Raw genomic sequence first — 11,633 nt, forward strand, 5'->3', positions numbered from 1 at the left:
ACATTATAGAAAATTGCATTGTACACAATCACACATACCAGCAACACAAAATACACAGTAAAGGATTTGTGGGAAAACTGTTTCAGTCATGGCGATCCTCAGGGAGAAGGCACTGCTTGGCCAAACACTCTAGGGAACAACAACAACAATGAATATGTATCACAAGCTATATAAGTTGCACAAGGAAAAAAGACACACCTACTCAGCACAAGATACATCTCCTGAAGAAGCACTTGGTGAAGAGGCACCTTCAGAAGAGCTGTAAATGCTCTGCTTTACTGTGTAGTACATTATAGCATCACCTTCATCACCTACTTTGCAGTGCTGCACAAATAAATGATCAAGATTAGTGTAAATCAAGTAGTATTGTTGATAAAGAGGCATGGTATGTATTTGTGTTCTGATCTCCAGTTGGTGAGAAGTGTGGCTATGGATTTGGTTGGGGTATTTTGAGTCTGTGGTGAAACAGGTGTTGGATATGTCAAGGTATGGCTGTTGTATTTTATTGGTTGTCTGTATTATGTGGGCATATAATTATCTCTGTATTTGTATTTACCTAGTTGTATTGTATGGGAAGGGAGGTATGCTCAGGGTGACCTGTCTTTGTATCTTTCAGCATCAAGTTTTTTCTTAAAATCTTGAATAGTATTTGCACACACTGTTGCTTTATCTAAATTATTCCAGATATCCAGCACTCTGGGAAGCTATTTCTTTCAGATCTCTTCTATAGTTATCCTTTTTGAATTTCTTTTCATGACCTCTTGTTTTCCCATCATAATTTTTTTAGTAAGTCATTCCTATCAAGGATTTCTATTCCTTTCATGATTCTATAGGAATAGATTGGCATACTGAGGTGTGGGGCTATGGGTATAGCATGCATATATATAGATTAAATAATGTGGAATGTTATGGAGTTATATCAAAATATGACTGCTGTTGCTAGCTGAACCATTCCATACTTCCAAATCTCATCATATGTGGAAAAATCTAGAACAAATTTGATTCATTCTGGTTGTGGTGGGGTGGGTATGCATTTAGGCTTTTGGTGATATTCAGCACATTGCTAATAAAAAAATAGAATGCAATATATCATTGCACCATCTCTGTAAGTGTTACTACCTATTTCATGTTAGGTAGTGGCAAGTACAAACGGTCTGTTTAGGTACAAAAGGACTCAAGTATGAAATGGTTTGTGTACGAAACATCCACTATTCTATACAGTGTATGACAGATTTTCAAAGATTTGTCAGTCATACAGTTAAATTCTTTTCCAGGATGAGAGTACCTATCACCATTTCTTTGGAAGAACTATCTATAGATTCCATGCGTGTCATACAATGAAAAGGATTTAATGTGACACCTGCAGCACAGCTATATCACGACTCATCTTAGATATTGTGTGATTACCCACTTGGGAGAGAAGCCTTTCCAGTGTGACCTGTGTGATTCTGCTTTCTCAGTAAAGGGTTATCTCACAGAAAAGATGAGGACCCACACAAGAGAAAAGCCCTTCCAGTGTGATCTGTGCAATTCTTCTTTCTCACGAAAGGGTCATCTCGCACAGCATATGATGACCCACACAGGAGAGAAGCCTTTCCAGTGTAACCTTTGTGATTCTGCTTTCTCACAAAAAAGTCATCTCACAAGTCACATTAGGACCCACACAGGAGAGAAGCCTTTCCAGTGTGCCCTGTGCGATTCTGCTTTCTCACAAAAGGGTGATCTCACAGTGCATATGAGGACCCACACAGGAGAGAAGCCTTTCCAGTGTGACCTCTGCTACTCTGCTTTTACAATAAAGAAATCCCTCACAGAGCATATGAGGACCCACACAGGAGAGAAGCCTTTCCAGTGTGCCCTGTGTAATTATGCTTTCTCAGTAAAGAGTCATCTCACAGAGCATATGAGGATCCACACAGGAGAGAAGCCTTTCCAATGTGCCCTGTGTGATTCTGCTTTCTCACGAAAGATTCGACTCACGGAGCATATGAGGACCCACACAGGAGAGAAGCCTTTCCAGTGTAACCTTTGTAATTCTGCTTTCTCAATTAAGTGTAATCTCTCACGGCATATGAGGACCCACACAGGAGAGAAGCCTTTCCAATGTGAGATGTGCAATTCTGCTTTCTCACTAAAGGGTCATCTCACAGAGCATATGAGGACCCACACTGGAGAGAAGCCTTTCCAGTGTAACCTTTGTGATTCTGCTTTCTCACGAAAGAGTAATCTCACACCGCATATGAGGACCCATGTGGGAGAGAAGCCTTTCCAGTGTGCCCTGTGTGATTCTGCTTTCTCACGAAAGAGTGATCTCACAAAACATATGAGGATCCACACAGGAGAGAAACCTTTCCAATGTGACCTTTGTGATTCTGCTTTCTCACAAAAGAATTATCTCTTAAAACATATGAGGACCCACACTGTAGACAAGCCATTCCATTGTGGCCTATGCAATTCTGCTTTCACAGTAAAGGGTTATCTCACAAAACATATGAAGACCCACACAGGAGAGAAGCCTTTCCAGTGTGCCCTATGCAATTCTGCTTTTTCACAAAAGAGTGATCTCGCAGCGCATATGAGGACCCACACAGGAGAGAAGCCTTTCCAGTGTGGCCTGTGCGATAAAGCTTTCGCTCATAAAAGTCATCTCATAGAGCATATAAGGACCCACACAGGAGAGAAACCTTTCCAGTGTGACCTGTGTGATTCTGCTTTCTCACAAAAGAGAAAAATCACACAGCATATGATGATCCACACAGGAGAGAAGCCTTACCAGTGTGACCTTTGTGATTCTGCTTTCTCACGAAAGAGTCATCTCACACGGCATATGAGGACCCACACAGGAGAGAAGCCTTTCCAGTGTGACCTGTGCAATTCTGCCTTCTCAAGAAAGAGATCTCTTACAGCGCATATGATGATCCACACAGGTGAGAAGCCTTTCCAGTATAACCTCTGCAACTCTGCTTTCAAAATAAAGAAATCCCTCACACAGCATAGGAAGACCCACACAGGAGAGAAGCCTTTCCAGTGTGGCCTGTGCAATTGTGCTTTCTCAGCAAAGGGTTATCTCACACAACATATGAGGACCCACACATGAGAGAAGCCTTTGCAGTGTGACCTGTGCGATTCTTCTTTCTCATAAAAGGGTACTCTTACACAGCATATGATGACCCACACAGGAGAGAAGCCTTTCCAGTTTAACCGTTGTGTTTCTATTGTCAAAATTAAGTGTAATCTCACACAGCATATGAGGACCCACGCAGGAGAGAAGCTTTTCCAATGTGACCTGTGCAATTCTATTTTCTCAATAAAGGGTAGTCTCACAAAGCATATGAGGAACCAGAGGAGAGAATCCTTTCCAGTATAAGATGTGCGATTCTGCTTTTTCAAAAAAGGGTGATCTTACAAAGCATATGAGGACCCACACGAGAGAAAAGCCTTTCCAGTGTGACCTGTGCCATTCTGCCTTCATAACAAGAGTTATCTCACACACCATATGAGGACCCACACAGGAGAAAAAACTTTCCAGTGTGATCTGTGTGTTTCTACTTTCTCCTTAAAGGTTATTTCACAAAACATATGAGGACCCATAGAGTCTGACCTATGCAATGCAGTTTTCTTGAAAAAGAATCACCCCAAATATTAGGTGATGACCCATACAGGAGAGTATCCTTTCCAATGTGACCTGTTCAATTCCCCTTTTTCACAAAAGAGGTCTCTCAAACTTCACATGGTGACTCACGCTTGTCAGATCTGTGTGTTGAACAGTGTGCCCTCTAAACTGTGTGCCTGGGGTGTGCACATATTTTTTTAAAGTTAGTGCACAAAGGGAAAGAAGTGTGCACACAAGATATTCAAGATGAAATTGATATGTTTTAATTAAAGAAATTAATTGTATAATTTCATAATGAATTCAAAAGAAAAAATGTGATTTTGAAAGTTTGTCATTGACTTCAAATGTAAGTGTAAAATTTCATAACCTTACATGTAGTTTTGAGATTGTACTGTGACAGTTGTTCATCAATAGTACTTGTTCAGTCAAGTGATTTAAAATCAAGAAGCATGTTTTAAGATTTTCCTGTCCAAAACAGCAAGTGTCTTAATAATTAAATCATTAGTCGAAGACAAGACCTGACACATCCACTCACAGCTGGCCGGGTTCCCCCTCGCTGCGAGTATAAGACTTGTGATCCTTTGTAATGCAATATGTCCTCTGAAGAAGACCAAGTTGGTCGAAACGTTGGGGCAATAAACTCTATTCCCAACACATCTTCGTTTGCCCTTCCCCACCCATTTCTCTCTCATTTGTGTGAAATAATATATATATACAGTATATATATATACAGTATATATATATATATATATATTAACGACGGCGACAGCACTGATGACCTCTGGCATTGGAGGTACCACTTTACTAAATGCAGGTTAGTTTAGTTTAGAACAATTGATCATACTCTAATTTCTTCGACTTCCTCATCTATCAAAACAAGCACTTTTTGCGGCTTCGTTCACTATAGTAACGCTTTTTAGCATTTCTTTTTCGCCTAGAAAAACTTGGATTACTTTGTTGCATAATGATTTAAAAAGATATGAAAAATACCGTTATACTTTCCCATATCTATATACATTCATATAACAATGGCTTTTACCCCTTACAAGGGAGGTAACAAAACAAAGGAATATTTCATTTAGTTTTTGTCTTGCCAAGACGATGTTTACTATCTAATTGATATAGTAAAAAAAATCATGCTTATGCGTACTGTTGTTTTCGAGAAATAATGCAAAATATTGGAATAATTTGAGTGAAAATGGGCTTTTGGCAACTCGACGGCAGTGCTGGAATATGATTGGCTAAATTATGTCGTCATACTGAATTTAGATCGAGGGGAATATGCCGTTGAAAAACTAACATATCTGTTTTGAATAATATATATATATATAAATATATATATATACATATATATATACATATATATATATATATGTATGTATATAGGCTATATATCACCCCTGTCCTCCCGAAATAATGATAAATTGTGAAAATGAAACGTCAGGATATGAAACTTTATTCCTGGACCCGATACACGTGAATAAAAAATCATATAAATACCTTTCCATCAAATAAAGTATTTCCCTGTAATACGTTATGATACTGCAGAACACGACAAAGAAATAATAATTAAATAGACGGAAAAGTAAAGAGAGGAAACGAAATGAGGGGTTGAAAGGAGGGTCGGCTTTCAGCGACAACAACACTCGTGTTGACATAACATGCAGAGTGAGCAATATAAAGTAGGCCTTTGCCACAGATGATGATTTAGTCCTCTGCACTATTTTGTCCATTACTTCATTGTCAAAGAAGGCTTTTAAGTATTCTGCTTCCGTTCCATCAGGTCCAACGGAAAAAAAAAACAACTGAATTCACACCTGGTGAGCTAGAGTCAAAACTGTGAATGTGAGGCTCAAAATCATGACCATCACTCCAGGAAGAAAAACCCACATTGTCGGTCGCAGGGGATCGTGTCAGGTGGTGTGGGGGTCGGTGCAACTCCTTCATCCTCACTCGAATTCCATTCATACTCTCTCCCCGATGCACCAGGGCCTTCGATGTCACTGCTGTCCTCTGCTCGATGATCGTGATTCATATCATCATATGATCCAGAATTGTCATCCGCTCTTCTTGATGATGATAGCAAAGTTTGATCACTTCGTCGCTTTTGGCCAATGCTGATTTGGGTCCAAATATCCGTCATTACCGCTATGATAATGATTATAGTGATAATAATACTGACGATATCAATGATGGATGACAATAATAGTGTCGGTAATGATATTGATAATGATGATATTGATGGTAAGGATAATGGTAATGATGATACTGATGATGATGGCTATTGTGATGAAATAACGATGAATGACATAGCAACTCCAATAGGCCAGTTGACAAGAGAGGCTCTCAGTGACAAACGGATCTTATAACTATAACAACATGCAAATCGTGAAAATCAGAAAGATTCATTAGACAAAACACATGCTCCCAGACAACCATGCCATCAAAAGTGTTCTATCCCACACGAGAAATATTAGCACGATGTGCATGGTTTGTCGCTGAAAGCCGACCCCGCTCGCCTCTTCAAGTCCACATCAATCTGTAGTCGAAGTGACGTCATAACGTAATTTTCAATAAGGTGGACAGACCAAGTTTATATACACTTTGCAAAGTACTACATACATAATTTCAAACATATTTTTCACCAAGTATTTCTACTAATGTACCACGAGATGATGATAGTATATTATGCATTGGGCATGCTAAGAAAATATGGGGAAAGAGAAAAACTGCAACCCTGATATTATGAAGCGAGATTTTTTATCGTGTGCATAATATTTTCATGCCTGACTTTATTTCTTGTGTTTCAGTATTATTCTGTACTGTCTATTCATATTTCTAATCTTGCCATATAACTTTACTAAACAAGAAACTGTTTTCGATCAAAAATATGAGCCGTTGCTCATTAGTGTAGACTAACAAATCAAAGCAATAATTTAGCTAAGCTTCAAGAAAAAATAATAAAACTAAGTATGTCTTATCTAATGCATATGGCTTTGTAAACAAAAGAAAAAAATCTTGCCTAAAAGATAAATGAACTGGTGGCTACTTTGCTCACTTAACCCATTAAACTCCGATGACAAGATGTCTAGTCATTTGGTCAAATAAAACAAAAAATCATAAAACACCAAAATGTTTGATCAAACACCAGAAAAATATTCGCTGCGAGCGAAGCGAGGACTGACGTCATATTTTTCTGGTGTTTGATCAAACATTTTGGTGTTTTATGATTTTTTGTTTTATTTAACCAAATGACTAGACATCTTGTCATCAGAGTTTAATGGGTTAATCAGAACATACGAGTGTATGTTCTTCACAGTAACTGTTATACACCCCACTTGACAACTGAAGCTTTACCGATTTTTTTAGGATGGTCGCAGACAAGCAGCTGATCGATAGGTGAGTTGCCAAGTATTAATATAATGTGGTTATGATAACACAGTATTTGCCGTTGGTGGTGTATGTCCGTCACATCCCATCCACGGCAATTGCCGTGGACGGCAGTGTAAGGGTTAAGCCGATACTCGTATAACAAAGTTGTAACAAACCGCGTTAGCTTCTCCCTCCCGTCGTCCCCTCTCCTTCCTTCCACTCTACTTAATACACCACCTCTTCCTTGTGTCTTTCTCCCAATCCTTCTTTCCATTTTTCTTGTCCCTCCTCGTTGTTCTAGTACAGCAGTTTCCTGCCACATTTCTCAACCTCCTTCCTGGTACTCCCTTCGATGTGAAGTCGTGTCTTGACAGTAAGGTCTTCGTAAACGTCTAAACTGAAGCGACAAGTGTTCTGACTCCGTATTCTTATATTATAAGATTTTATTTTACTTCTTTTTTCTATATCATGATATTATTAATGCTGCATCCAAAAATATGACCAGGGAAATATCGAAGAGATGGGTTAGAAATGTCCTTTTCCGGGGTCCACTTTCCGCCATAGAAAATGGACTCCGGGGTCCACTTTCCACTATAGAATATGGACCCCCCGGGGTCCATTTTCCGCTATAGAAACTGGACTCCGGGGTCCACTTTCCACTATAGAATATGGACCCCCCGGGGTCCATTTTCCGCTATAGAAAATAGACTCCGGGGTCCACTTTCCACTATAGAATATGGACCCCCCGGGGTCCATTTTCCGCTATAGAAAGTGGACTCCGGGGTCCACTTTCTACTATAGAATATGGACCCCCGGGGTCCATTTTCCGCTATAGAAAGTGGACTCCGGGGTCCACTTTCCACTATAGAATATGGACCCCCCGGGGTCCATTTTCCGCTATAGAAAGTGGACTCCGGGGTCCACTTTCTACTATAGAATATGGACTCCCCGGGGTCCATTTTCCGCTGTAGAAAATGGACCCCGGGGTCCACTTTCCACTATAGTATATGGACCCCGTATCGAATTACTAGGGGTGGGGGTCTATATTCCATTTTATATCGCCACGTGATCCTGATCAGCTAAGGGAAGGCCCTTTTCGTTCTGTAGCTGCACACAATACCGGACATATTAGCTTGGTGCAACTGTAATGCGTTTACTTTCTAGTAATACCAAAGATAAACCCGAGATCACCAAAAATCATCAAGACACTGTGTGCACCCGCATGGAGTTCATCTGTCCTCAGCTGACAATGCACCCACTCCAATTAGGCAAGCAAGGCTGAGTCGGTAATGGAGAAGTCTCGTCGTCGCTTAAGCGAGGTCAGAATAAGACTGGAGCATAGTTGGGAGCAAGTATGCAGAAAATCACAAGCCTCCTTCCCTTAAAAATGAATAAATAAATAAATTCAGTGCTCAAATGCTGAATAATTACGAAGCGTGCGATTTGTTTTCATTTTAAGGAAAAATGGATAAATGATTGTTAACGAGCACACGAGCGGCATTCCAATATATGGATGAGATGATAAAAATAAGTAAAATAAAATAATTAATCGAAAAACTTATTCGTCTCTGATTAGGGTATGCTCTAGTGTCGTCTAAAAATATAAATCAATAAAATAAATAAACAAAATAAAATAAAACAAGGAAAATAGAATAAGTTATTAGATAAAAACTAGATGAATAGATATATACTAATAAGATTAACACTAATAATTATGTATACACTAATAATTATAATAATCTATCTTTATATAATAGGGCGATGACGTCACGGGAACGGAGACGATTGATTGGCTGCGAGTGAAGCGAGGTCGCCCAAAGGCCCCCGGATGCGGAAAAATATTAATAGTAATAAATTAAGAAAATAAACTCTATCACTATTTCAGACACGTTGAATAAAATTTTCCTAATTCACAGGTGCTGGCCTTAGAGAGAGAGAAAAAAAGATAACATAGAGCTTTGAACGCAAGAAGTAGATTATTTATATTTACGAAAACGTTATTATTACACTGGATGAACACGACATGACGTCACGTCGTTTCAGCGTGTCCGACATGACGTCACTTCGTAGCAAAGGAATCGAAGTAGTTTTATTCAACTCAGCAAAATAAAGCATTAACTCTAGAACTTCTTAGCACCTGAATAATTCCACTGGAATTGTTTTTTCACTCAAGTATAAAATTCTAGAAACAATAACGGAAGTCCCCGACGATGATAATCACGATCTATGCAAATGTTGATGAATGAAAGTGATTCGTCAGTCTGTATTAAGCACCTATCAAATACGCTCGCCAACTTTCTACTATTCCACTATTTCAATTTTTGATTGCCATGGAAGAAAACGGAAGCGTAATTGAATGTAAGGAGACTGGCTCCACAGCTGAGACGAGACCGGCAAACCGAAGAGCAGAGGGAAGAGCAACGTGTCCGGGACGAAGGACGCCGAAGGACGCCGCCGTGAGCTCCGCCTTGCGCAGTCGCAGGAGCGTCCTGGACAGACGTCGGCAGAAGACGCAATGGGAGTAAGCATCACAATTTATCCCGGTAGATGGCTCCACTGTACCATCAGTTGTAGTAAACACACAATGGCGTCCTACGAAAATTGGACAGTTCAGCGTTTAAAAGTTGAATTGGCAACAAGAGGAGCACTTGTCTCAGGGAGGAAATAGAATTTGATAGAAAGGTAAGATATCGTACTTACTTTCAACACGATTTCAAGTAACAATAGTCCTTTGTTATTGTGTAAATATCCTTTTTATTGGAGTGTTCACCTTAACGTCTAACGAAGCAAACAAATCTTGTACTCTAATACCACGGTCTGGAGGTGGTGGTTGTGGGGGCGTGAGAATCCTCGGACATTGGGGAATGGGTGAAGGGGGATGGATAGCTGCAGTGGGAGCCAAGGTCCGGGAGATTTTATTCACTGGCCGTGACCACGCACGTGTCCTTCAAGGCGAGCGTGTTTATATCTCATGATGTAGATCACAATCCTAGGCTAATCAAACAGAACATACTACAATGCGTTTTATTAATTGAAGTTATTTCTACAATCAATGCAACTTGAATCTTCAAGTGATCTTAATTATATGTTTCAATTTCACTTATGATTTACGTATTCTACCTGGCTAGCCCTATGCGCTTTAATTCCTATCTAATAATCAACAAAATACCTCGATGCCTTCGGGAATCTCTCCGAGGCTTCTTCCCGTTGTGTGGACGTCTTCAAAAGCACGTTGGTCCCTCTTTTAGGTAGGATGCGGCTGCTGGTGATGGATACACGAGGCCTTGAGGGCGGCGGGAATCATGGCTGTCCTCGTTGGTAGCTCACCTCGTGGCGGGAAACGGATCCGTTCCGAAGATTCCCTTTTCCAGTTCTCACCCCACTGACTAAAATTCGGTTCTGGTCATGGTGTCCTGAAAGTGGGTTCGGCATTCACCTTAAACACGGTGAGTGTTCCTGGAAGGCGAAACTCGTCGCAACACCGATCAAGCCCGTTCACAGGGGGGTCGGGGCGTCACTTTACACTCGCTACCCTGGCCTCGATTCAGTAGGCTTCAGGGGTTTCCGATATGGGTCACTATTGTAAGGCTGATGGTGATTACACGGGTAGGGATCGAGATGTAGAATCCTTGATAGCCACCCTATGGGCGAGTGGGGCACGTTTGATTCCTCCGAGAGCACGTGAGGCCCACCTCACCCTGTGTGAACCCGAGGTAAACTGCCAGTGTCAGCGGGCGTTGGGTTCTCTGCCTATGGCCATACACTGCTGCCGGTGCTTCTTAATTTCAAATCACCAGTTTCGAAGGGAATGTAGTGCAACATTTATGTGGGAGTCGAATCATTTCTAGTAGTCCTTTGAGGTAGTCACTAGTCACGAGAGAGGACCATATGATCCTAACTAGCCTAATTATCTAGCCTGTACGAGAAGTGGCAAGTGCGTGTGTGTGTGTGGGGGGGGGTTAAACCGTTACGGAACAAATTCGAACTGTAACGCTTGGGTGAAATACACCAATCCTAATAATAAAGTAGCAAGTTACAAATACAACATGAAGAGACAGTAAAACTGAGAGGTTGTGATATTTCAATCTTAGCATTAAAACATTCGTGATGTCTTCGATCATAGACATATGTAGAGACACCTTGAACGAAAAGGAGGGGAGGGGTTTCTGGGTAAATAGGAGACTCTCAAACTCGTTAAGGCAATGCAACTGACTGCCAAATTTGCACAACAGTTAATGGAGATAAGAAGGAAAATATCAAGAAGTAGCTGCTAGAGGCCTTGAGAGTTCCGTCAATTCCATAGAGTAGAGGGAATTTATAGCCGAAAAGGGCTGAAAGGAGACGAAAAAATGTGAAGCCTACGGTGTCGGCGAGGCTCTTGAGCGAAAGTATTTGGTAACTGCGGTTTGAAAGTAGTCGAAAGAAAATGAGAATAAGTAACAGGCCGTGTGTCACAACGCAAAATTGTGACACAATGTCATTACTTTTCAAAAATGAGGGGGAGGCTTTGCTTCTACGTTTGAAATTAATTTGATCGTAAATGTACGTTTTCAACAAATATAATATGCCGAAACGTCTGTGGCCGAAACATCCTAGGCCGAAACGTCTGGTATTAATTTATTTTATGCTTTACTTCTCTTATTAAAGA

General features: G+C 40.5%; 1 protein-coding gene across 1 annotated transcript in view; it reads left to right on the forward strand.

Moving 5' to 3' along the window:
• LOC143030402 (uncharacterized) overlaps positions 1–4,267 on the forward strand; it is a 37,742-nt gene extending 33,475 nt beyond the window's left edge. The window contains exon 3 of the mRNA XM_076193549.1: positions 1,360–4,267. Coding sequence (XP_076049664.1) covers positions 1,360–3,097 — 1,738 coding nt within the window. The 3' untranslated portion in view covers positions 3,098–4,267. The remainder of the gene's footprint in view (positions 1–1,359) is intronic.
• The last annotated feature ends 7,366 nt before the right edge of the window (positions 4,268–11,633 follow it).

This window comes from Oratosquilla oratoria, chromosome 12 (genome assembly GCF_046742065.1).
Source record: "Oratosquilla oratoria isolate Oo_2021 chromosome 12, ASM4674206v1, whole genome shotgun sequence".
Classification (NCBI taxonomy): Eukaryota; Metazoa; Arthropoda; class Malacostraca; order Stomatopoda; family Squillidae; genus Oratosquilla; species Oratosquilla oratoria.